This window comes from Mobula hypostoma, chromosome 19 (genome assembly GCF_963921235.1).
Source record: "Mobula hypostoma chromosome 19, sMobHyp1.1, whole genome shotgun sequence".
NCBI classification, from domain to species: domain Eukaryota; kingdom Metazoa; phylum Chordata; class Chondrichthyes; order Myliobatiformes; family Myliobatidae; genus Mobula; species Mobula hypostoma.
In genome coordinates, this window is record NC_086115.1 from 62,661,720 (window position 1) to 62,688,699 (window position 26,980).

The following is a 26,980-nucleotide window of genomic DNA, read 5'->3' on the forward strand; positions in this document are numbered from 1 at the left end:
TATCATAAAATCTGTTGCTCTGCAGTAAATAAAATATATAAAAATTATGATAAATTACAGTAAATGAAACCAGTGAGCCTGCTTTCCCGTCACACCTGGGTCACTGGGCATGCTCAGAATATATAGGGCCTTAAAGAAATAATACAAACAATGTTACTAAAAAAGGAAATGTATTAATTCAGTATGACCATAATATAAATAACAATATTGCATCATTTCTCCTAATAAGTCCATACTTCCGAAAAAGTACTAAACAGGCACCAGCTCTCCACTTAAAGATAGTTAAGACTTTACCATCTTTATTGTTACCAACATCTTTATTGCCCAATGCAATTTCCAAACCAATGCTGATTTTTATTATTCTTTCCTGCCACTGAGTCCAATGGAATTAGATGGTTAGTTATTAAAGGGTCCCTTTTGCTCCTGAAATGACCAGAATCAGGTTTAATATCATTGGCATTTATTGTGAAATTTGTGTCTTTGTGGCAGCAATACAATGCAATCCATAATAATACAACAGGAATACAGTAGGTATACATGTATTAAATCGTTAAATTCAATAAGCAGAGCAAAAATACAAATAAAATGAGAGTGAGATGGTGTTCGTGGGTTCTATATCCATTCAGAAAATGGATGGCAGAGGGGAAGAAGCTGATCGTGAATCATTGAGTGTGTGCTTTCAGGCTTCTGTACCTCCTTACTGATGGTAACAATGAGAACAAGGCATAACTTGGCAGAGGAGTCCTTAATGATGGATGCTGTGCTTTCAAAGCATTGCTCCTTGAAGATGCCCTGGATACTACGAGGCTAGTGCCTATGATGAAGTTGACTGAGTTTACAACTCTCTGCAGCTTATTTCAACCTGTGCAGTTAAAATGCTCTACACAGTACAGCTGTAGAAATTTGCAAGAGTCTTTGATAACACAGCAATCTCTTAAAACCCCTAATGAAATATAGCTGCTGTTATGCCTTCTTTGTAGCTGCACTGATGTGTTGGGTCTAGGCTAGATCCTCAGAGATACTGAAGCCCAGGAGCTTGAAGTTGCTCATTCTTTCCACTTCTGATCCTTCTCAGATTGGTGTGTGTTCCCTCCTGAAGTCCACAATCAGTTCTTTGGTCTTACTGACATTGTGTGCAAGGTTGTTGCTGCGACACCAGTCAACCAGCTGATAAATCTCGCTCCTGTACGTCACCATCTCAAATTCTACCAACAGTAGTTGTATCGTCTGCAAATTTATAGATGCCATTTGAGCTGTGCCTAACCACACAGTCATGGTGTAGAGAGAGTAGAACAGCAGGCTAAGCACAGAGGTGCGCCAGTGTTGATTGTCAGCGAGGCAGAGGTGTTATTTCCAACCGCACAGATTGTGGTCTTCCAGTTAATTTTGTTGACTCTCCTTTGCAGAGACCATTTTGCTCCACATTAGTAAGAACCCCAGACATGTTTGAAGAAAAATAAACCAGGCAGTTGGCATGTTTACCTTACTGATTGAGAAAACCTTACAAGCTTGTTTGAAGGCTGACAAAGATTCTGCAAAATAATCCTCATTATCAGAAAATCCAAAATTGTGATGGAAATATTGCAATTTATGATTGTTAACTTAATTGTAAGACTAAGTGGTTATTTATCAATTCCTTCAATGTTACTTTTGACAGACATCTGCAAATTACCCTATCCTTCTATTGGAAGCAACCAAAAGGATAGGGTGAAAACCAATCAGGAAAACATTTCATGCTAGGCAGTGCTTGCTTGTAAGGTGTGAAAAGCTTTTTTAGTGAAAAAAGCCAATACTTGATGCTGCTTTACAACGCATTGCTTAGAAGCTAACTGTACAAACAGCCATACCCTAAAGAAGCCCCCATCTTTTAGCCCAGTGTGTATTCACAGCCGAACTTTTCTCCAGATATTGGAGCAAATTCTGTGATTGTGTATATAAAATATATTTCACCAACAGTAAAATTGGCCTTACAGTGATATTAAAATTTTTAATGATTTATTGTCTGTTATACTAGTGCATATATTTAATGATGATAAGCACTTGATGCATTTTCGTAGAGAAAGTTACTCATCTGTTAAACTTATTCCAGATTTGATAGTATTAATTGCTTAATTTTTGAAATGGAAATCAGCAAAATCCACCAGATTACCATCAAAATTCTGGGAAGTTCTTCCCAATTCTTCTCAATTCCCTGCTATAATTATTTATTCTGACCAAAAGTAAACAGAAAAAATGGAATATATTTAACAATGAAGAACTATTAGATTTAGAGGTGTAAGGTGTTTACAAAAGTCATGATGCTATGGTAATATAAATTAATGGAAGGTGGACAAGAGCTATATGACAAGAATGCATCTGTCATGAATGAGACAGAGGAATGACATGTTTTCATATAGCTTAATAACTTTAAGCACTACTATCTGATGGAAACTACTCAGAGAGTGCTCAAAATCCCAAAGCTCAACCAGGAACTCAGCTTCATAAATCCATCAAATAAAAAGATTAGCCCATTTACAATAACCACAATGTGTTTCCATGTTCCCTCGTCCAAAAAAAAAGCCAGCACACCTCACTGTTCGGCTTCTACAGAGATCCCAATGGAATCCATAAGGAACTATCCTTAGCTTTCCTATTTTTCTTTCAGATCCTTTTGCTTCATGTCTTAATTTACATCCATTGATAAATCTTTGTACGCAGTCTGATTGTACCCATTTCTTCTTTTCCATCACTTAATTCACCCCACAATCTGCAAACTACTGAACATCCATAGATGGGAGTCAAGAATATGCCAAATTTCCTTTCAGCTCTATCATAAATGCTGATAATACTCTCAGCTGCATTAAGTTTTATCCTTATTCTATCTGGCCTACCTGTAACTTCAGTTCCACGTCAAAAAAGTAAGCAGCCTATATACAACATTGTTGTATGTAGAGTTGATTCAAAAAGGCAGCAAAGCATCGTATTTTTAAGGTAAAGAGCAATATATAGTGTTAGCAAAGCCTCCATCCCAAGAATGAAGAAGAATTCCTTTTTTTCCTTACTTCCGATAAGCATTTAAACTCTGGGAATAATTGAATGTTTAGATAATATTCGATATTTAAAATTTTGGTTACGAGATTTGGACGCATCTTTAAACCCTCATTGGGTAAATCTTGAATCTAATTCATTACAAGGGTTTTCTTTGGGTTCGGTTTTAGGAACTTTACTTCCTTTTACTTCTTTTAAATCGTATAAACAAATGAACAACCCAATAGTTAAGCATACTTTATGTATATGGTTTCAATTCCGAAGATTTTTTGGGTTTAATCAAGTTATTCTAGCAAGTCCCATTATATCAAATTTTCTTTTTCAACCTTCCACGACGGATCAAGCTTACTTTGACTGGAAAACCAAAGGTATAATAACTTTTCGCGATTTATTTTTGGATAATTGTTTTATGTCTTTTGATCAACTCTCTAATAAATATAACTTACCCAGATCTCACTTCTTTAGATATCTACAGATTAGAAACTTTTTAATTACTGTCTCCCCTAATTTTCCACACCCATATCCAATGGACACTTTGGAAAAAATTTTAGATTTAAATCTCTCTCAGAAAAGTGTAGTAGCAATTAAATATAATATAATTATGAATTTATGTCCTGATGCTTCTAATAAAATTAAAGCTGACTGGGAAAGAGAACTTGAGATTAATATACCAACTGAAAAAATGGGAAGAAATTCTTCAGTTGGTGAATTCATCCTCGGTATGTGCTAAGCATGTGTTGATACAGTTTAAAGCAGTGCACAGGGCTCACATGTCCAAAGATAAACTATCTCGTTATTACTCTTATATTAATCCAATATGTGACAGATGTCATTCCAAGATAGCTTCTCTAACCCACATGTTTTGGTCATGTCCTTTGTTGGAGAAATATTGGAAAGATATTTTTGATATTATTTCAACGGTCCTAAATATAGACTTACAACCGCATCCAATTACTGCTATCTTTGGACTACCAATGATAGATTTAAATAATTTAACCTCTTCATCACGAAGGATGATTGCATTTCTTACTTTAATGGCTAGAAGGTCCATTTTGTTGAATTGGAAAGAGATTAACCCTCCTAATGTATTTCATTGGTTTTCACAAACTATGGTGTGTTTGAATTTGGAGAAAATTAGAAGTGCAGCTTATGACCCTTCCATTAAGTTTGAAAAAACTTGGAGGCCATTCATTCAGCATTTTCATTTGATATAATTTGATCATTTCCAAACTTGTTTTATCTCTCTGTACTGTTGTTGGAGGGGAATGGAGTCGTCGACACCAAGGTTTTCTTCTTTTCCATTTTTAAGTTGTTAGTTTTGCCCAAGTCTTTTAGTTTAGTTGATTAATTCTGTTTTTCTTTGGGGATGGGGTTTGTTTTTATTTGTTTTGTTTTTTTTCTTTTTCATGATTTTTTTTCCAGTTTTTTTTTTGCTTTGTATTATCCGTTGTTAGTTCTACATGATTGGGAGCTTTGTTAATTTACACTATTTGATTTTGCAATTACTTTTTTAAGTGTAACAATATATCTCCTAGTATTTGTATTATTGCTATGTTTTGTTTCTATATTTTGAAATTAATAAAAAGATTGAAAAAGAAAGATAATAACTTAAGAAACAGATGTAAGCCAATGGGTCCCACAAGTCTGATCTGCCATTCAATAAAATCAGTAATTAACCTCACCACTTCTTGCCTGCTCTACAACATGGGCAGTCAATGCAGAGTATACCTCTGGCTCAGGGGAGTGGCATTGCCATCATAGCTGCAAAATAAGGGAGGATGTTGTGGAGGCATCATCCACTGAGTCAGGATGGTGGAAGTCAGAAACAGGAAGGGAGCAAAAACTTTGATTGCTGTTCTGGAACCCATGCTCTTTATGAGTTTTATACAGTGGCATGCAAAAGTTTGGGCACCTCTGGTCAAAATTTCTGTTACTGTGAATAGTTAAGTGAGTAGAAGATGAACTGATCTCCAAAAGTCATAAAGTTAAAGATGAAACATTCTTTTCAACATTTGAAGCAAGATCAGTGTATTATTTTTGTTTTGTACAATTTTAGAGTGGGGAAAAAAGGAAAGGAGCACCATGCAAAAGTTTGGGCACCCCAAGAGATTTGAGCTCTGTTAACTTTTACCAAGGTCTCAGACATTAATAAGCTTATTAGGGCTATGGCTTCTTCACAAACATCGTTAGGAAAGGCCAGCTGATGCAAATTTCAAAGCATTATCCTATTTTGTTTGTCCCCTGACTTCTCAAACCTTGTTCGGAGTGGGGCTGAGTTGAGTTGGGGATTGTGACGAGACGAAGTGTGCTAGAGACTACGATTCCCAAGGTGCCTTACAGGGACCAAGCAACAAGGTGGTTAATGCCACTGACGGAACTGTGCAGTTGGAAAAGAGCATGGAGGCTGCAACTGCTGAGTTGATGAAGAAAATGTCCTGTAGGATGAACAGGTCGACGGATAGTGAAAATGAGTTTGAGATGGAGGAATGGAGTGAAGAGAGTGAGGAAAGGAAACAGAGGTATGAGATGTCAAACTCTAAGGAGTCAGGGGACAAACAAAATAGGATAGCAAAACAACGGAAAGAAGATGAGATTAAAGCAATTATAACACTGAGCGAAGACGGAGCATCTTTTGGTGAATGGAACCCGATTCATTTGACGAAGATAATCAACAAACTCATAGGTGAAGTCAAAAGAGCAAAGATTTTACGAAATGGATCGCTATTACTGATTTGTAGGAATAGTGCTCAACCAGGCAAAGTGATAAGATTAAATAAAATAGATGACAAAAAAGTACAATGCTCAATACCCAACAATAGAAAGTGGACTAGAGGAGTTATTTCGGGGATACCAACAAAAGTTACTATGGATGAGATTAAACAGAACATAAAAGGAGCAAAAATTATTGAGGCCAAATGTTTGAAAGTTACAAGAAACAGGAAAAAGTCTGATAGTTTATCAGTTATGATCAACTTTGATGAAGAGAGATTGCCGACTAAAGTTTATTTAGGGTATATGTATTATGAGGTCAGAATATATATACCACCACCTTTAAGATGCTTTAAATGTCAGAAATTCGGGCATATTGCAGCGGTCTGCAGAGGGAAACAAAGATGTGGAAGGTGTACTGGAGAACATGAATACGGGAAATGTGAGGTGGGAGCTAGGCTGAAATGCTACAATTGTGGTGAGGAACACAGTGCAGCTTATCAAGGGTGCATTATTAGCAAGAAAGAAGCTGAAATACAATATGTAAAAGTAACTCAAGGGATCAGTTACGTAGAGGCAGTAAAAGCATTTGCTGGAAAAAAGAAGGCTATCAAGCAAACAAATACAGGGAATAATAAACCGGTGAACTGTGAGGGTTGTAATATGATAAATAAGGATACACTAATTATGAGTAAGAAGGATTTCGTACTGTTTATGGTAGATGCAATTATCGGTTCAGCGCAAACAGACAAAAGGACTGAAAAAATTAAAATTATAGTCAAGTCTGCAGAAAAGTATCTTGGTATTAAAGGGCTTAGGTGGGAAGCAGTCAAGGATATGCTGAATGGAGGATCAAACAGTTCACAGGCAGGAGAGGCAGGAAATTAATGGCTGTATGTATGTGTGTGTGTATATATATATATATATATATATATGTGTGTGTGTGTGTGTGTGTGTGTGTGTGTGTATATATATTCCAAGGGAATGCAAGGAGTCTTATTGCAAATGATCAAGAATTTATGAAATATGTACCAGAAGTCAAGGAAAAAACCTCAGATTTTATGTTACAAGAAACATGGTTGAAACCCAGGGTAAGTGTGCAGAACTCCATCAACAAATAGAAGAACTCCATAAGAACAACTGTGAGTTGGAAAGAGATTGGACAAAACGGTATTGTATTTAAAGGAGCCAGTTTCTGAAAAAGATGCTTGTTGTCAAAAATTCAGTGACATGGAAAACAGATTAAAAATGGAGGAACTTATTCCAAAATTACAAAAGGAAAAAGGAACTTGTTGTAAAGTGAATTATCTACATTCGGATTATAAAATGAAAACATGGAAACAACTGAGGAAGAATTTCAAGATCTCAATAAACAACTACAGGCTTTGATTCAAGAAAAGGAAAACTTGGAAATAGCAGATAGACTTGGAAAACAACAATTTTAAATGTTAAGCATGCGATAATGAATATTCTCAAGCAAGAAGCTTTTAGTTTTACAAATGATTCAAATGAAATTAATGTAATTTGAGGCAATACAATTATTTGGAAACCACGTGACAAAATTTGAGAAGGAAAACAATCTGCAGCATTGCTATTTAATGAGCATATACAGCATTTGTAAGCGGAATTATAATAAATTATACATCCTGCGGAGGGCAGTAATACGCCTAGATGCGTCTAAACTGCCGGGAATAGAAGAAGAAGAAGAAGAAGAAACCATGTCCCAACAATCAGCAGCCATGGGCTCCTCTAATCAGCTGCCTAGAACTCTGAAAATTAAAATAAATGATGCCCACAATGCAGGAGAAGGCTATAAGAAGATAGCAAAGCATTTTCAGGTAGCTGTTTCCTCCGTTCATAATGTAATTAAGAAATGGCAGTTAACAGGAACGGTGGAGGTCAAGTTGAGGGTTGGAAGACCAAGAAAACTTTCCGAGAGAACTGCTCGTAGGATTGCTAGAAAGGCAAATCAAAACCCCCGTTTGACTGCAAAAGACCTTCAGGAAGATTTAGCAGACTCTGGAGTGGTGGTGCACTGTTCTACTGTGCAGTGACAGCTGCACAAATGTGACCTTCATGGAAGAGTCATCAGAAGAAAACTTTTCCTGCGTCCTCACCACAAGATTCAGCGTCAGAAGTTTGCAAAGGAACATCTAAACAAGCCTGATGTATTTTGGAAACAAGTCCTGTGGACTGATGAAGTTAAAATAGAACTTTTTGGCCGCAATGAGTCAAAAAAAGGGTGTTTGGAGAAAAAGGGGTGCAGAATTTCATGAAAAGAACATCTCTCTAACTGTTAAGCACGGGGATGGATCGATCATGCTTTGGGCTTGTGCTGCAGCCAGTGGTACGGGGAACATTCCACTGGTGTAGGAAGAATGAATTCAATTAAATACCAGCAAATTCTGGAAGCAAACAACGCACCATCTGTAAAAAAAAAAGCTGAAGATGAAAAGAGGATGGCTTCTACAACAGGATAATGATCCTAAACACACCTCAAAATCCACAATGGACCACCTCAAGAGGCGTAAGCCAAAGGTTATGCCATGGCCCTCACAGTCCCCTGACCTAAACATCATCGAAAATCTGTGGATAGACCTCAAAAGAGCAGTGCATGCAAGATGGCCCAAGAATCTCACAGAACTAGAAGGCTTTTGCAAGGAAGCATGGGCGAAAATCCCCCAAGCAAGAATTGAAAGACTTAGCTGGCTACAGAAAGCATTTACAAGCTGTGATACTTGCCAAAGGGGGTGTTACTAAGTCCTGACCATGCAGGGTGCCCAAACTTTTGCTTCAGGCCCTTTTCCTTTTTTGTTATTTTGAGCCTGTAAAAGATAGAAATAAAAAAGTAAACTAGCTGAAAATATTAAAGAAAGGTATCATCTTTAACTTTATGCTTTTTGGAAATCAGGTCATCTTTTACTCGCTTAGCGACAGAAGTTTTGACCGGGGTGCCCAAACTTTGGCATGCCACTGTAAATGTCTTAGATGAAGAAGTGGAAAGGTGGGTAAGTTTGCAGTTGACATGAAAATTGATGGTGTTATGAATACTGTAAAGGATTGTTAGATGTTACAGCGGGACATAGACAGGATTCAGAGCTAGACAGAGAAGTGGGAAGATGGAGTTCAATCCAGAAAAGTGTGAAGTGATTCATTTTGGAAAGCTGAACTTGAAGGCACAGTACAAGATTAATAACAGAATTCTTAACAGTGTGGAGGAACAGAGAGATATTGGGGTCCAAGTCCACAGATCCCCCTTGTTGCCACACAAAAGAGTGGTTAAGAACTTACTGGAGTTCTTTGAGGACATAATGAGTGCGGTGGATAGAGGGGCATAGGTGGATGTCTTATAAAGTACTTGGATTTCCAGAAGGTGTTCGATAAGGTGCCGTACAAGAACAAATAAGATACGGATGCATGGAGTTGGAGGAAGTGTATTGGCATGGATAGTGGATTGGTTAACTGATAGAAGGCAGAGAGTTGGTATAAATGGGTGTTTCTCTGGTTGGCAGTCTGTGGTGAGTGAGGTACTACAGGGGTCGATGCTGGGCTCACAGCTGTTTACCATTTACATTTGTGATTTGGAAGAGGAGACTGAGTGTAGCGTAGCAAAATTTGTATTCCATTTGCCAGACCTTGGCCCACTCACTTAATCTATCTATATCCCTCTGCAGATTCTCCACATCCCCTGTACAATTTGCTTTTTCACTCAGTTTAGTGTCATCGACAACGTTGGTAAATGTGAGATCATCCACTTTGGAAGGAATAATAGAAGAGCAGAGTATTACTTTCATGGTGAAAGATTGCAGCATGCTGTTGTGCAGAGGGACTTGGGAGTGCTTGTTCATGAATCGCAAAATGTTGGCTTGCAGGTACAACAGTTTATTAAGAAAGCAAACAGAACGTTGACCTTCATTGCTAGAAGGATTGAATTCAAGAGCAGGGAGGTTATGCTGCAACTATACAGGGTACCGGTGAGGCTGCACCTGGAGAACTGTGTGCAGTCTGGTCTCCATACTTGAGGAAGGATATACTGGCTTTGGAGGCAGTGCAGAGGAGGTTCACCAGATTGATGCCAGGGATTAAGAGGTTAATTTATGAGGAGAGATTGAGTCGCCTGGGACTATACTCTCTGGAGTTCAGAAGAATGAGAGGGGATCTTATAGAAACATACAAAATTTTGAAAGGGATAGATAAGATAGAAGTAGGAAAGTTGTTTCCATTGGTAAGTGAGACCAGGACTAGGGGACATTGCCTCAAGAATCGGGGGAGAAGATTTAGGATAGAGATGAAGAGAAACTGTTTTTCCCAGAGAGTGGTGAATCTGTGGAATTCTTTGCCCAGGGAGGCTGTTGAGGTTTCCTCACTAAATATATTTAAGAAACAGATAGGTTTTTACATAGTAAGGGAATTAAGGGTTATGGGGAAAAGGCAGGTAGATGGAGCTGAGTTTACAGACAGATCAGCTATTATCTTATTGAATGGCGGGGCAAGCTTGATGGGCCAGATGGCCTATTCCTGCTCCTACTTCTTGTGTTCTTATGTTAAGGTGGAGTATGGTGGGTTGGCCTTTATTAGTGATTCAGTTCATGAGCCACGAGGTAATTGTTGCAGCTCTATAAAACTATGACACTAACCCCCATTGACATCAATGGATCTGGGGTTGAGAGGGTGAACATCTTAAGTTCCTAGGCATACACATCACCGAGGATCTCACGTGGTCTATACATGCCGACTGTGTGGTGAAAAAGGCACAACAGACCTCTTTCACCTCAGATGATTGAAGAAGTTTAGTATGGGTCCCCAAATCCTAAGAACTCTCTACAGGGGCACAATTGACTGGCTGCATCACTGCCTGGTATGGGAACTGTCCTTTCCTCAATTACTGGACTCTTCAGAGAGTGGGTGGACAGCCCAGCGCGTCTATAAATGTGAACTTTCCACTATTGAGGACATTTACAGAGACAGGGCCCAAAGAATTATTGGAGACCCAAGTCACTCCAACCACAAACTGTTCCAACTGCTACCATTTGGGAAATGGTACTGCAGCATAAAAGCCAGGACCAACAGGCTCTGGAACAGCTTCTTCCACCAGGCCATCAGACTGATTAATTCATGCTGATACAACAGTATTTCTATGTTATATTGACTGTTCTGTTGTACCTATTATTTTTACAAATTACTATAAATTGCACATTTAGATGGAGACAGAATGTAAAGATTTTTACTCCTCATGTATATTAAGGATGTAAATAATAAAGTCAATTCAATTCAATTCTGTGGTTACGCCATACTTGGAGTATTGTATTCAGTTCTGGTCAGTTCATTATGGAAAGGATGTTAAGACATTAGAGAGGGTGCAGATTAAATTTACCAGGATGCTGCCTGGATAAGGGAATGTATCTTCATGGCAGAAGAAAGGTTCAGCGAGTTAGGACTTTTCTCTTTGAAGCAACTGAGGATGAGAAATGACTTGATGGAGGTGTGTAAGATAAGAGGAATAGATAGAGTGGATAGTTAGCACCTTTCTCCCTGGCAGCAATGGCTAATACCAGAGGACATTATTTTTAAGGTGATTGGTAGAAATATTAGGGGAGAAGTTAGAGGTAGTTTTTTTTTTACACCTAGAGAGTGGTAAGTGCCTGGAATACACATACCATTCTCTGTGTGGTGATTGAAGCTGATACATTAGGGGTATTTAACAGACTTAGATAAGCACATGGATATTTTTTAAAAATGGAGCATTATGGCTATATAAGAGGAAGGGGTTAGATTGAACATGGTCAGTTTATATACAGTAGGTGAGCACAACATGGCTGGTACTGTGTGAAACTTTTCTGAGTTATATAACCCTTGTTTTGGCTTTAGAATAAACATTGATCTCAACCTCGAATACATTCAATGCCTAAGCCTCTAAAGCTGTCCGAAACAACTGTTATGTTTATTTATAATTGTTGTAAGTAAAGAATGAAAATAACCTTTAATTTGGCCAGCCATTAAATTTAAGTAAATCAGCTGTAAATCAGCTAGAGATACCACTGGGAAAAGTAGCTACAACCTTTCATTAATTAATTGATTCCTGTCATTTAAAAGATTTACATGAAAATTAAATAAGTCTGAATAAAGTAGAATTAAAATATACGTGCATTTGTCCAAAGTCTATAACTGGTACACTACTTTTTTCTTGTTCAGCAATGTTGGCTACAAACTGAAATAAAGGAATGCACAAAAACATACTAATGAAAAAATAGAGATTAAGACATAGAATATTAGTGTATAAATGTTTAATAATGTAATATCAAAAATTTTGAGATTTGATCTTAAAAAAGATTAATACCAAATATATCAAATTCATTTACTCAGTCATTTATAAGGCCAGATAGGTCAGACAGACTATTTGCCATTGCAACACAAATAATATTTGTGTCGAAAGGTTTATTTCATAGATAAAATCTAGCAATCTCATAATAATCTTTTTTTTAGAATTCTTAAATGTGATCTCCATATTAACCCCTTCATGGCCCTCTGAAACTAAGGTAAATATAACTTACTTTTCAGAAAACACTCTAATTAAATTTAAACAGGTAAAGTCATGGTAAAATTATTTAGATTGAATAACGGATGAGTAATAGATGTGGAAAATGGAAAAATGTTCGCTGGATAGAAACACTACATTGAATAAAGCTAATTCTTCAAGATGAAAATTTAGACACATTCATAAAAAAATGCCCAGCCATTTTTTTTTAGTGCCTGCAAATATTAATTAAATAGCAAAATGCCCAGTTCATGACAAATAAAAAAATTCTTCCTCCCATACACCGTTTAGACAAAATGCTCAACAATGACATAATTTTTCCTCAGTAGTTTTATTAATTAATAGGGAGCTCTTCCCTTCACTCAACCAAAGGAGCTCTAAGATATTAATTAGGACTCATTGCATTGGGTTCTTTTATGTGACAGAACTCTGAGAATGCCCAAATTAGTTTTGTTTGCTATCAGTCTAACATTATTGGAATTGTGGACCTGTGCTAAAGTTCTCAATATAAATTGTACATCGCCAAAACACACTAAGTAAATTTCTTCAGCAAAGATAAATTCACAAGATATACACAAATTGATGACAGTGGTAGTTGTCCAAGGACCACAATCTTGTCATGGTTTGGAGAGTTGCGTGTCTCAGTGACCCGGAGAACTATGTTGCCTGGAGTCAGGATTTTGTACTTTGGCTCTTAGTAGGGTTACCCATGCCAAACAGGTTATAGGGTAGAGGCCAGACTAAGAATGGTCCACTGGTCCTCCAGGTTCGGGAGTTCAGTTCAAGGCTAAGCACCCTGACTGGTCAAACAAAATTGTTACACTGTTACGGAAACAGCAATGAAGAATCCTTCTACATCTATGTGTGAAAGTATTCCTAAGTCTCCATGGGGGACTCACATGGATGTCAGTAGTGAAAACCGAGAGGAAGCTACTGAATGATGAAAGAAGCCCTGAGCACCACCAAGGCCAAGATCAAAACTAGTGGATGGTGACAGAGGACCTACATTGTTGCCCTAAATGCCAGCAGGTGCAACAGTCAGTAAGTCAAAGGAATAACAAACAGAAAAACAGAGTTGTACATAAAATACATATACTGTACAACCTCCCCTCATACCCCTGCTCTGATTCTGTTTAGAGGTATCATTAGAGAAATGTAGGAGAAATGCATTACTGGGGAACAGTACCCCTTCTTCCATCTAACAATGTTGCAGCCCCTGCAACTCAATTCAAGACCTTTTTCTTCTCTGCCTTTTCACAGATGAACTTATGTCTCTGTAATAATTACCCTTCCATTGACATTTCCTCTGGTCTTTCACAAACACAGGAAAATCTGCAGATGCTGGAAATTCAAGGCAACACACACAAAACGCTGGAGGAACTCAGCAGGTCAGACAGCATTCATGGAAAAGAGTAAACAGTCAATGTTTCAGGCCAAGACTCTTCTTGACTTCTAAATCAGAGGTAGAAGTGAGCAGTGTGGGGTATGGGAAGTATGATTTTGGTGGCAGAGGACAGGACTTCTCCAGAGCAGATGAGGTCAGTGGTAGTGTTGGAGAGTTTTCTGATGGCCTGGAGCAGAGTCCTCTTCAAGGGCTAGATACCAAGAGGTGTCCTGAAGAAGGGTCTCAGCCTGAAATGATGATGGTTTTCTCTTTTCCATGCATGCTGCCAGACCATCTGAGTTCCTGTAGCGTTCTGTGTATTCCTCTGCTCTTTCTACCCCTCCTCCTCCCCCATGCACCTAAACACAAGTATTTCCATTATTCAAAGTTGCTGGTGAACGCAGCAGGCCAGGCAGCATCTGTAGGAAGAGGTACAGTCGACGTTTCAGGCCGAGACCCTTCGTCAGGACTAACTGAAGGAAGAGTTAGTAAGAGATTTGAAAGTGGGAGGGGGAGGGGGGAGTTTTTGGATCTCCCCCTCCCACTTTCAAATCTCTTACTAACTCTTCCTAGGTATATGTATTTCTAGGTATAGTCCTTTTGAAAGAATATGTTGTCCTGGCCACAGGGAGGGCTTCAATGTTGATATTACAATATCCCATAGTAATAAAATAAGAGTATTCTGTTGGCACCTTGACAATCCTACAGTGCCAACCCACAGACTCTGCCCTGAGGACTACAACATTTGCCTGACAATCCTATGCAACGAGCTGACCTGGGCACCGGCTCTCTGCTGCTGGTTCTCCCACTGCGCCACGCCGGCCCGCGGAACGCCCGAGCCTGAGCCTGGGCCTCGGCGCTCGAAGCCGCGTGAACCCGCCGCGCCGGCGACCGCTGGTCGCCCAGCAACCGGAGGGAAGCCAACGGGCGGCGCCGACAGCGCGGACTTCATCCAGTCAACGGGCGGCCTGCAGGGGACCGGTCGTCGGTCTGTGAGAGAGGGAGCAACCGCCTGTGATTACTGTGAACGGGGGTCGTGCGGGATGTCGATGAGCGAAGACCGGGTTGTTGAGGGCTGCGGCAGCGCGGAGGCTCGGGAGTTCCACCATCTCAAGCAGCGAGCGGCCGAGTATTACCGGAGCAACGCGGTGCCACAGCGAATGCAACAGGTGCTCAATACCATGTTTTATGAGAAGCCCGACGATGTTTACGGTCACCTGGTAAGTTGTTCTCAGGCGGGGCAAGAGATGCCAGATTCTCCCGGCACAGGCAAAGTAGCTTTCTCGAAGTTACGTGTGCTAAGAATGCAAAATGAACCCCGAAACACTCAGCAAGTCAGGGGCGCGAAGAAACAGAGTTAATGCTTCAGGTATGGTTTTATTCGCGTTTATTAGTCTAAATCCTTGAAGTCTGGGCGCAGGTTGACAAAGTTGAGGTTTGATGGTGTAGTGTTCAGTAATGTAGTGTTCATGCTAGTTGAAAGTGTTAGTATAAATGTAAAATTCCCTTTGTTTGTTAATTCAGGATCTCTCTAATCACTGATATATTGACATCTAATAATACTGTGATAAATCAATGTTCCAAATAATTCTCACAGGGAGATGGATCTTTCCTTTCAGAGAGACCCTAAAACCCTGCTTCAACGACACCTGATCAAGTAACTACTTCTGTCCATGTGCACCTTCGTGGCGTACAAGCTATTGATTCTTCTCTCTTAGTATAAAAATGGCAATTATTTAAAAATAAAATCTTGATTTTTCAGCTAGACTTCTTGACTTCTTAACCATTAGATGGTTAATGTGGTTTTAAATAAGAAAAAAAGTGAATATATCTGTGATTGGCTGATATATTCGCCATCAAGATGAGAAAAGCTGGAAACTGACAAAATAGGTTGGGACAATTGATTACTCAATATTACAATAACCTAGTTATATGGGAACTTAGTTTAACAACATTCATTTCAATCACCACTTGAAATCAAACTAGAAAGCCAAACTTTTAGGTCACGTTTTAGATAAAATAGCCTATTGATTTTTCATCTACGTTCCACATACAGTGGTGATTCTGCATTGTTATAATACTCTGTGGCCTTGATTTCTATTTCTGAGAAAGAAATCCATATCATCCACCATATCTTGTGTGCAAATCAGATTGCAGCTTCCAGCTATTGCACATACAAGTCAGTCATCAATGTCGTAAAGGTGCTTCACATTCCATCATCTGGATCTCCATTTGTAAAGCATTGAACTGCCAGAAATTCCTGACCTTCAGTAGATGTAGATTTAAAACATTTTACTGTATATAGGCATAGCATACAAGTCCTGATGAAGGGTCTTGACTCGAAGCATTGGCTGTTTATTCCTCTCCATAGATGTTGCCTGACATGCTAAGTTTATTTATTTTGTGTTGCTTTGGATTTCCAGCATCTGCAGAATCTCTTCTGTTTATGATTTACTGTATATAGGTATTTGCTCATTCTTCTGATAGTATGACCAGTCTTAATTACTGACACAAATCTTATCAGGCACATAAAATTAACCTTATTAAATGTGGTTAGGTTTTTTTTAGCTTTTGATTTTGGACTTTCTTTTTATGTGTATTACTATATTCAAAATACATCCCTCCTTCTGAAAAAGACATAGCCTGTAAGTCTAAAATGTAGTGGGAGTTGCTACAAATACTCAGAAGGTCAGGCAAGATCTGTGAAGAAAGCAACGAAGCCAATATTTCAGATTTTCCCTCTGTAAGTGAGTTAACATTAAATTTGTTTCTAACTTTCACATACTGCTTGGACTTCTGCTGTTCTATATCTTCATACATTTCATTAAGGTTTCAGCTTCCCATAGTTTACATTAATAAACCCTTGAATTTCAATATTAGCTTATTGGTATACTGCAAATAACATACAGAGAAGACTCACAGTTTTGAATATGGAAGCTCCATACTATGGGACAAGCTTACGCATTTTTAATGTATGGTGCAGTTGCTCATCAAAGATTCACATGACATAAGGTTGATTGCATTCCGAAACAATCCACTGGCAAGTCACTAAGCCAGTGCCCTCCCAGCAGCCACTTCCTGTCCTTGTAATAATCTGCCTTGGACCTTGGATTGAATTTTGGACATTGGCAGAAAGGAACCCTTCTAAATGCATACTTAAGGGTTCAGTAGCATGAAGAGACTGTTTTTGCATCTGTTATGTATTTCATTAATTTGTTAGGTGAAGTGTCATCACATGGGCAATATTGGTTATGGCCATGATTGTTCTTGGCAATTTTTTCTACAGAAGTGATTTGCCATTGCCTTCTTCTGAGCAATGTCTTTACAAGCCGGGTGACCCCAGCCATCATCAAAACTCTTCAGAGATTGTCTGCCTAGCATCAGCGGTTGCATAACCAGGACTTGTGCTATGCACCTGCTACTCAACAGACCATCCACCACCTGCTCCCATCACTTCTCATTGACCCTGATCGGGGGGCTAAGCAAGTACACACCTTGCCCAAGGGTGACCTGTAGGCTAGCAGAGGGAAGGTGCGCCTTACACCTCTTTTGGTGGAGATGCATCTACACCCTATCAATAATCTAATTTAAATTAAACTGAACGTTGTTGTTTAAGGAAAAACTAGAAAACCATAACTGAGTTAGAATTCACATTGATAATGGCAGAGATACCCCTGTATTTTTAATTCATTTCTTCAAGCTCACCCCTGGTTTATGCAATGCCATAACATCATACTTGGAGTATGCACCATCATTCTTGACAATGGCTGTAGCATACTTTAGATTTACAGACAATGCTATCAAGAATATTTTTCTCTGAGAGGAAGACATGCTGCTAGATTTTCAGAAAGGACAATTAAAGGCCATCCCATCTGATGGGAAATTAGATTAGATATGGCAAAGTTATTTCCCATAGTAGGGGAGACCAGGTTAAGAGGACACGACTTCAGGATTGAAGGATTGAAATTACTTTAGTCAGAGAGTGGTAATTCTGTGGAATTTGTTGCCATGAGTGGCTGTGGAGGACAAGTCATTGGGTATATTTAAGTCAGAGATAGACAGGTTCTTGATTTGCCAGGGTATCAAAGGGTATGGGGAGAAGGTAGGGGAATGAGGATGACTGGAAGAATTAGATCAGCCCATGATTGAATGGCGGAGCAGACTTGATGGGCCAAATGGCCTACTTCTGCTCCTATATCTTATGGTCTTATGGAAATGCCGCACAGCGAACGAAGACATGGAGTGGCAAGAACAAGCAACCATTACCCCACACCTCCAGCAAATCAGTAACTTTATCTTGTTTAATCCTGTTAGGCTGTTGTATTTTCCAGACTTTTGCCATGCATAAGTTCCACTTTCTTCATATATAAGGCACTAAGTTAGAAATCAAAATAACATTGTTTTGACTCTTGCGTTATATTTTGTGCTTCACCAGAAGTCCCTCTATTCTTACTCATTGCTCATATATATGAAACATAAACTTTTTATTTTAATTGTTGTATTTCAAAATATTATGATAAAAAATTAGCTTAAGAGCTGCTCATATCAAATGTATGCGTGCTCACTGAAATTCTTCTTTCAACAAGTCATTACCACATCTGCAGTTTTCACCTCTGAGGAAATGTATGCCTCAAATGGAATATTATTTAGGAATTTCAGAAATGAGGTTAAAGTATTAATGGTAACTGTAAATTTTTTCAAATATCATTACTGCTGCACTTTTGGTACCAACTACATTAGTCTCTGAGAATGCAGTCCAGAAACAATCTATATATCATGTTACGTCGAGTTCAATGCAGAGTCTAATTATTTCTATTAACTGTTTTTTAAGAAACAAAATCTGTATATTACCATATATTTTTGCAGGTATCATCACTACCAATCCTTGGTCACAGTAATATTCTAAAACAGGAGAATGCTTTTGTCATCTGCTGGGATTGCAGATACAATACTGAATTCATAGACTATAATTTACAACAGGTGTGGACAATAGTAAAGCATTTGCTGACAATTTATGTGAGAGGTGGAGACAGATCTAGTATGGGTATGAATGTGGGTAATAGGGAAGGAGGGTTTGACATTTAAATCCTTGATTTGAATCTGAAATGCGTATTTAAGACGCAAGGGGAGGAACCAAAGGATGAAGGAAGAGGTTCAGATTTGTGACGGTTTGCAATTCTTTAGTTCTAATATATATATAAGCTAATGCGGTTATTGTTAGAGGACGAAGTCCTGCCCACATGTGTTATCTGCAAATTATGAATAGCCGGACTGCATTCTTAATAAATGGTAACTTGGAAAGTTATCAGTGTCAGAGTGAAAATTCCCCTCAAGAAAAGGAAAAATTAGCAGGATTATTGTTTTGGGAAGGGACTATTGTGAAACTACACTATTAAGATAATTGTATCAATTATGGTGTTTGTTGTTCAGCCTGGAATTTAATTAAAGTTTTTTTTGGTCTTGTAATAATTGCAAATTTAGAATGTCATATGTGCAGTGCCTATAAAAAAAAATTCATTCCCCCTTAGAAGTTTACATGTTTTAGTGTTTTGCAACATTGAATCACAGTGGATTTAGTTTGGCTTTTTTGGCACTGATCAACAGAAAAAGTCTCTTTTGTGTCAAAGTAAAAACAGATCTCTACAAGGTGCTCTAAATTAATTACAAATATAAAACAAAATAATTGATTGTGTAAGTATTCATATCCTTCAGGTCAGACACATCAAATCATCACTGGTGCGGCCAATTGGTTTTAAAAGTCACATAACAAGTTATACAGATCTGTTTTTAGAGACTTTTATGCAGTCAAGGTGTTTCAATTGATTGTAGTAAAAATACACCTATATCTGGAAAGTTCAATTGCTGGTGAGTCAGTATCCTGGGAAAAACCACACCATGAAGACAAAAGAACACTCCAAGCAACTCTGCGAAAAGGTTAATGAAAAGCACAAGTCACTGAATAAGACCTTAAAACCACAGGATATAGAAGCAGAAGTAGGCCGTTTGGCCCATCCGCCATCCAATCATGGGCTGATACAATTTTTCCAGTCAGCCCCACTCCCCTGCCTTCTCCTCATACCCTTTGATGCCCTGGCTAATCAAGAATCTATCTATCTCTGCACCCAATGACGTGGCCTCCACAGCCACTCGTGGCAACAAATTCCACAGATTTACCACCCTCTGACTAAAGTAATTTCTCTGCATCTCCGTTCTAAATCGACAACCTTCAATCCTGAAGTCTTGCCCTCTTGTCTTAGACTCCGCTTCCATGGGAAATAACTTTGCCATATCGAATCTGTTCAGGCCTTTTAACATTCGGAATGTTACTTTGAGATCCCCCCTCATTCTCCTGAACTCCAGGGAATACAGCCCAAGAGCTGCCAGACATCCCTCATACGGTATCCCTTTCATTCCTGGAATCATTCTCATTAATCTTCTCTGAACTATCTCCAATGTCAGTATATCCTTTCTAAAATAAGGAGCCCAAAACTGCACACAATACTCCAAGTGTGGTCTCATGAGTGCCTTATAGAGCCTCAACATCACATCCCTGCTCTTATATTTTATACCTCTGGAAATGAATGCCAACATTGCATTTGCCTTCTTCACCACCGACTCAACCTGGAGGTTAGCCTTTATGGTATATTTCACAAGGACACCCAAGTCCCTTTGCATCTCTGCATTTTGAATTCTCTCCCCAACTAAATAATAGTCTGCCCGTTAATTTCTTCCACCAAAGTGCATGACCATACACTTTCCAACATTGTATTTCATTGGCCAGGTGGATTCAGAATTGGCTTGCCTGCAGAAGGCAGAGGGTGGTGGTGGAGGGAGTACATTCAGACTGAAGGATTATGACTAGTAGTGTCCCACAAGGATCTGTTCTGGGATCTCTACTTTTCGTGATTTTTATTAATGACCTGAATGTGGGTGTAGAAGGGTGGGTTGGTAAGTTTGCAGACGACACAAAGATTGATGGTGTTGTAGATAGTGTAGAGGATTGTCAAAGTTTGTAGAGAGACATTGATAGGATGCAGGAGTGGGCTGAGAAGTGGCAGATGGAGTTCAACCCGGAGAAGTGTGAGGTGGTACACTTTGGAAGGACAAACTCCAAGGCAGAGTACAAAGTAAATGGCAGGATACTTGGTAGTGTGGAGGAGCAGAGAGATCTCCGGGTACATGTCCACAGATCCCTGAAAGTTGCCTCACAGATGGATAGGGTAGTTAAGAAAGCTTATGGGGTGTTAGCATTCACAAGTCGAGGGATAGAGTTTAAGAGACGCGATGTAATGATGCAGCTCTATAAAACTCCAGTTAGGCCACACTTGGAGTACTGTGTCCAGTTCTGGTCACCTCACTATAGGAAGGATGTGGAAGCATTGGAAAGGGTACAGAGGAGATTTACCAGGATGCTGCCTGGTTTAGAAAGTATGCATTATGATCAGAGATTAGGGGAGTTAGGGCTTTATTCTTTGGAGAGAAGGAGGATGAGAGGAGACATGATAGAGGTCTACAAGATAATAAGAGGAATAGATAGAGTGGATAGCCAGCGCCTGTTCCCCAGAGCACTACTGCTCAATACAAGAGGACATGGCTTTAAGGTAAGGGTTGGGAAGTTCAAGGGGGATATTAGAGGATGGTTTTTTTACTCAGAGAGTGGTTGGTGCGTGGAATGCACTGCCTGAGTCAGTGGTGGAGGCAGATACACTAGTGAAGTTTAAGAGACTACTAGACAGGTATATGGAGGAATCTAAGGTGGGGGCTTATATGGGAGGCAGGGTTTAAGGGTCAGCACAACATTGTGGGCCGAAGGGCCTGTACTGTGCTGTACTATTCTATATGTATATTCTATTCTATATATGTATTTGCCACTTCTTTGCCCATTCCCCTAAACTATCTAAGTCTCTCTGCAGGCTCTCTGTTTCCTCAACACTACCCGTTCCTCCACCTATCTTTGTATCATCAGCAAATTTAGCCACAAATCGATTAATACCTTAGTCCAAATCATTGACGTATATCATAAAAAGCAGTGGTCCCAACAGCAACCCCTGTGGAACTCCACTGGTAACCGGCAGCCAGCCAGAATAGGATCCCTTTATTCCCACTCTCTGTTTTCTGCCAATCAGCCAATGCTCCACCCATGCTAGAAACTCCCCTGTAATTCCATGGGCTCTTATCTTGCTAAGTAGCCTCATGTGCGTCAACTTGTCAAAGACCTTCTGAAAATTCAATTACACCACATCTACTGCATCTCCTTTGTCTACCCTGCTTGTAATTTCCACAAAGAATTGCAGTAGGTTAGTCAAGCAGGATTTTCATTTCAGGAAACCATGCTGACTTTAGCCTATCTTGTCATGTGCCTCCAGATACTCCGTAATCTCATCCTTAATAATTGATTCAACAACTTCCCAACTACTGATGTCTGGCTAACAGGTCTATGGTTTCCTTTCTGCTGCCTCCCACCCTTCTCAAATAGCAGAGTAACATTTGCTATTTTCCATTCATCCAGTACAATGCCAGAATCTATCAGTTTTTGAAAGATCATTGTTAATGGCTCCGCAGTCTCTCCAGCTACTTCCTTTAGAACCCGAGGGTGCATTCCATCAGGTCCAGGAGACTTATCCACCCTCAGACCATTAAGCTTCCTGAGCACCTTCTCAATCTTACTTTTCACTGCACATACTTCACTTCCCTGACACTCCTGAATGTCTGGTATACTGCAGCTATCTTCCACTGTGAAGACTGATGCAAAATACGCATTCAGTTCCTCTGCCATCTCTGTGTCTCTCATTACAATATCTCCAGTGTCTCTTCGTATTGGTCCTATATCTACACTCAACTCTCTTTTACCATTTATATACTTAAAAAAAGCTTTTAGTATCTTCTTTGATATTAGTCACCAGCTTCCTTTTATAATTCGTCTTTTCATTCTTAATGGCTTTCTTAGTTTCCTTCAGCAAGTTTTTAAATGCTTCCCAATCCTCTGTCTTGCCACTGGCTTTGGCTTCCTTGTATGCCCTCTTTTTTGCTTTTACTCTAGCTCTGACTTCACTTGTCAGCCACGGCAGTATCCTTCTTCCATTCGAAAATTTCTTCCTATTTGGAATATATCTGTCTTGCACTTCCCTCATCTTTCGCAGAAACTCCAGCCATTGCTGCTTTGCTGTCCTTCCTGCTTGTGTCTCTTTCCAGTCAACTTTGGCCAGTTTCCTTTTCATGCCTTTGTAATTTCCTTTATTCCACTGAAATACTGACACATTGGAATTTAGTTTCTCCTTCTCAAATTTCAAAATCAACTCGATCATACTGTGATCACTGTTCCCTAAGGGTTCCTTAACCTTAAGTTTTTTTATCACTTCTGGATCATTGCACAACACCCAATCCAGCACAGCCGATCCCCTGGTGTGCTCAACAGCAATTTGTTCTAAAAAACCATCCCTTAGACATTCTACAAATTCTCTCTCTTGAGTTCCAGTACTGGCCTCGTTTTCCCAATCCACTTTCATGTTAAAATCACCAACAATTATCATGATATTGCCCTTCTGACACGCCTTTTCTATCTCCTGCTGTAATTTGTAATCCACATCCCGACTACTGTTTGGAGGCCTGAATACAACAGCCATTAGGGACCTTTTACCCTTGCCATTTCTGAACTCAACCCATAGAGACTCCACACCTTCCGATCCTATGTCATCCCTTTCTAATGATTTAATATTATTTCTTATACACAGGGCCACACCACCCCTTCTGCTTACTAAGCTATCTTTCTAATACACCGTATATCCTTGGATGTTCAGCTCCCAATGGCAGCCATCCTTTAGCCAAGTTTCAGGGATGGCCACAATGTCATGCTTGCCAATCTATAGCTGAATTTCAAGATCGTCTATTTTATTTCTTATGCTGCGGACATTCAAGTACAACACTTTCTGTCCAGTACTTATTGCTTTCTATTTTAACTGCACCATGCCTCTATTGCCCTGTAATTCATCCCACTGGCTGTGATTATGCCTCATCTCCTGCCTGTCCTTTCTATCATCTCTGTTGCACACTATCTCTAATTTATTTCTGTTTTCCCCTTTCTCAGCCCTATCACTCCAGTGCCCATCCCCCTGCTAAATTAGTTTCAACCCTCCCTAACAGCTCTCCTAAACCTGCCTGCTAGGATGTTGGACCCCTTCAGGTTTAGGTGTAACCCATCCTTTTTGTGCAGGTCGTTCCTCCCCCAGAAGATGCCCTAATGATCCAGGAACCCAAATCCCTGCCCCCTACACAAGTCTCTCAGCCAGACATTAATATGCCTGATCATGCTATTCTTACGTTCGTTAGCACGTGGCACAGGCAGCAATCCTGAGATTACTACCTGGAGGTCCTGCTTTTCAGCTTCCCACCCAACTCCCTGAATTCTCTCATCAGGACCTCCTCCCTTTTTCTACCTATGTCATTGGTACCAAGACTTCTGGCTTTTCACCCTCTCCCTTCAGAATACTCTGTACCCAATCTGAGACATCCTGTACCCTAGCACCTGGGAAGCACACACCATTTGGGTATCTCTATCAGGCTGACAGAATCTTCTGTCTGTTTCCCTCACTATCTTTTTCAATTTGGCAATGGAAACCTTTTCAAATTTTGGGGATCTAAGAAGCAAGGGCAAAAGTTTGTATCATTTGTTCCATAAGTCATGATAGTTAATGAAGGTTCATTCTCATAAAAATATAACAATTCTTATAGTTGAAATGATTAACATTTATAAGATACACTTACCTTTGGTTAGTGCAGACATAATATGTGTATTGAATTTTCAGCATGTATTTGAGAATAGCAAAGGGTTCTTTTATTTTGTAATGTTATTTCTAGTAAGGTAAAGTTGTATTTTTTTTGAACAGGCAAATTATTTTGGGAGCTTTGCAAATCCAGCTGCAGTAAGCAGAATTATTGGAAGAGAAATACTGGATATAAACAGTCAATCGACAGTAGAAGTGGAGGTATTATGTACTATAAAGAATTTTGAAAAGGTGTGAATATATATTTTCATAATTTGGACAGTTTAATTTTAATTCCAATGATGTCTCATATTACTACTAAGTTTTTATATAAAATATAAGCACACTATATTTTGTGATCTAATTGGCTTTCTTGACAGCTTAGCATTAGAGAATTTTTAAAATGATCCTTTAGCCCTTTCAGCTCAATTTCCCATTTCTTTTTAAACTTAGGTGATCTCATCTAGGCTACAGTACCTCTGAATTAAGGAGGGCAAAACAATTGAAATATTCATTCCTGATCCTAACACAGCTTTATTTAGAATGTGGAACATGGAATGGAACGGCATAGTGTCGGCCAATGTTTTAACCTTCTTCTCAATCTATCTAACTTCCCCTCCTACAGGACTGTCTGGGGCCCTGAATGGTGGTGAGGGAGGAAGTGTAAGAGCACGTGTAACACTTGTTCCGTTTACTAGGATAAGTGCCAGGAGGGAGATCGGTGGGAAGGGATGGGGGGGAACGAATGGACAAGGGAGTCGTGTAGGGAGCGATCTCTGTGGAAAGCAGAAAAGGGGTGGGAGGGGAAAGATGTGCTTAGTGGTGGGATCCCGTTGGAGGTGGCAGAAGTTACGGAGAATTATATATTGGACCCGGAGGCTGGTGGGGTGGTAGGTGAGGACAAGGGGAACCCTATTCCAGACCTAACCCGTTCCCCTCTACCACCACTCTCCTCCATCTAGCGGAATTAGTCCTTACTCTTAATAATTTCTCCTTTGGCTCCTCCCACTTCCTCCAAACTAAAAGTGTAGCCATGGGCACCCATATGGGTCCCAGCTATGCCTGCCTTTTTGTTGGCTTTGTGGAACAATCCATGTTCCAAGCCTATACTGGTATCTGTTCCCCTACTTTTCCTTCGCTACATTGACAACTGCATTGGCACTGCTTCCTGCCGCACGCTGAGCTCGTTGACTTCATTAACTTTGCCTCCAACTTTCACCCTGCCCTCAAGTTTACCGGGTCCATTTCCGACACCTCCCTCCCCTTTCTTGATCTTTCTGTCTCTATCTCTGGAGACAGCTTATCTGCTGATGTCTACTATAAGCCTACTGACTCTCACAGCTACCTGAACTATTCCTCTTCCCACCCTGTCTCTTGCAAAAATGCCAGCCCCTTCTCGCAATTCCTCCGTCTCCACCACATCCGCTCTCAGGATGAGGCTTTTCATTCCAGGACGAAGGAGGTGTCCTCCTTTTGTAAAGAAAGGGGATTCCCTTCCTCCACCATCAACTCTGTTCTCAAATGCACCTTTCCCATTTCACGCACATCTGCTCTCACCCCATCATCCCGCCACCCCAATAGGAATAGGGTTCCCCTTGTCCTTACCTACCACCCCACCAGCCTCCGGGTCCAAGATATAATTCTCCGTAACTTCCGCCACCTCCAACAGGATCCCACCACTAAGCAAATCTTTCCCTCCCCTCCCCTTCTGCTTTCCACAGGGATCGCTCCCTATGCGACTCCCTTGTCCACTCCTCCCCTTCATCCCTTCCCACCAATCTCCCTCCCTGCACTTATCCTAGTCGGCGGAACAATTGCTACACATGCCTTTATACTTCCTCCCTCACCACCATCCAGGGCCCCAGCTAGTCCTTCCAGGTGAGCCAACACTTCACTTGTGAGTCGGCTGGGGTGATATACTGTGTCCGGTGCTCCCGATGCGGCCTTCTATATATTGGCGAGACCCGACACAGGCTGGGAGACCATTTCACTGAACACCTACCAGTAAAAGCAAGATCTCCCAGTGGCCACACATTTTAATTCCATGTCCCATTTCCATTCTGATATGTCTATCCACGGCCTCCTCTACTGTCAAGATGAAGCCACACTCAGGATGGAGGAACAACACCTTATATTCTGTCTGGGTAGCCTCCAACCTGATGGCATGAATATTGACTTCTCTAACTTCCGTTAATGCCCCACCTCCCCTTCGTACCTCATCTGTTATTTATTTATTATTATTGTTTTTTTTTTCTCTCTTTCCTTTTTCTCCCTTTGTCCCTCTGAATACCCATCCTCTGGGCTTCCCCCCTCCCCCTTTCTTTCTCCCTAGGCCTCCCATCCCATGATCCTCTTATATCCCTTTTACCAATCAACTTTCCAGCTCTTAGCTCCATCCCTCCCCCTCCTGTCTTCTCCGATCATTTCGGATCTCCCCCTCCCCATCCCACTTCCAAATCTCTAACTATCTCTTCTTTCAGTTTGTCCTGACGAAGGGTCTTGGCCTGAAACGTCAACTGTACCTCTTCCTAGAGATGCTGCCTGACCTGCTGCGTTCACCAGCAA

General features: G+C 40.1%; 1 protein-coding gene and 1 long non-coding RNA gene across 9 annotated transcripts in view; one reads left to right on the plus strand and one right to left on the minus strand.

Moving 5' to 3' along the window:
* LOC134359096 (uncharacterized) overlaps window positions 1–14,547 on the minus strand; it is a 28,698-nt gene extending 14,151 nt beyond the window's left edge. Inside the window, exon 1 of the long non-coding RNA XR_010021037.1 lies at window positions 14,431–14,547. This is a non-coding gene — a long non-coding RNA (uncharacterized LOC134359096). The remainder of the gene's footprint in view (window positions 1–14,430) is intronic.
* The window catches only part of eno4 (enolase 4), a 106,106-nt gene continuing 93,559 nt past the window's right edge, over window positions 14,434–26,980 (plus strand). For 4 of the 8 annotated variants that reach the window (XM_063072038.1, XM_063072041.1, XM_063072042.1 and 1 more), the window contains exons 1-3: window positions 14,434–14,875; window positions 18,522–18,635; window positions 24,539–24,667. In XM_063072038.1, the coding sequence (XP_062928108.1) occupies window positions 14,699–14,875; window positions 18,522–18,635; window positions 24,539–24,667 (420 nt within the window). In that variant the 5' untranslated portion in view covers window positions 14,434–14,698. Of the gene's footprint in view, window positions 14,876–14,900; window positions 15,025–18,521; window positions 18,636–24,538; window positions 24,668–26,980 lie in introns of those variants that run through there. The other 4 variants (XM_063072039.1, XM_063072040.1, XM_063072044.1 and 1 more) reach the window with 4 other exon arrangements.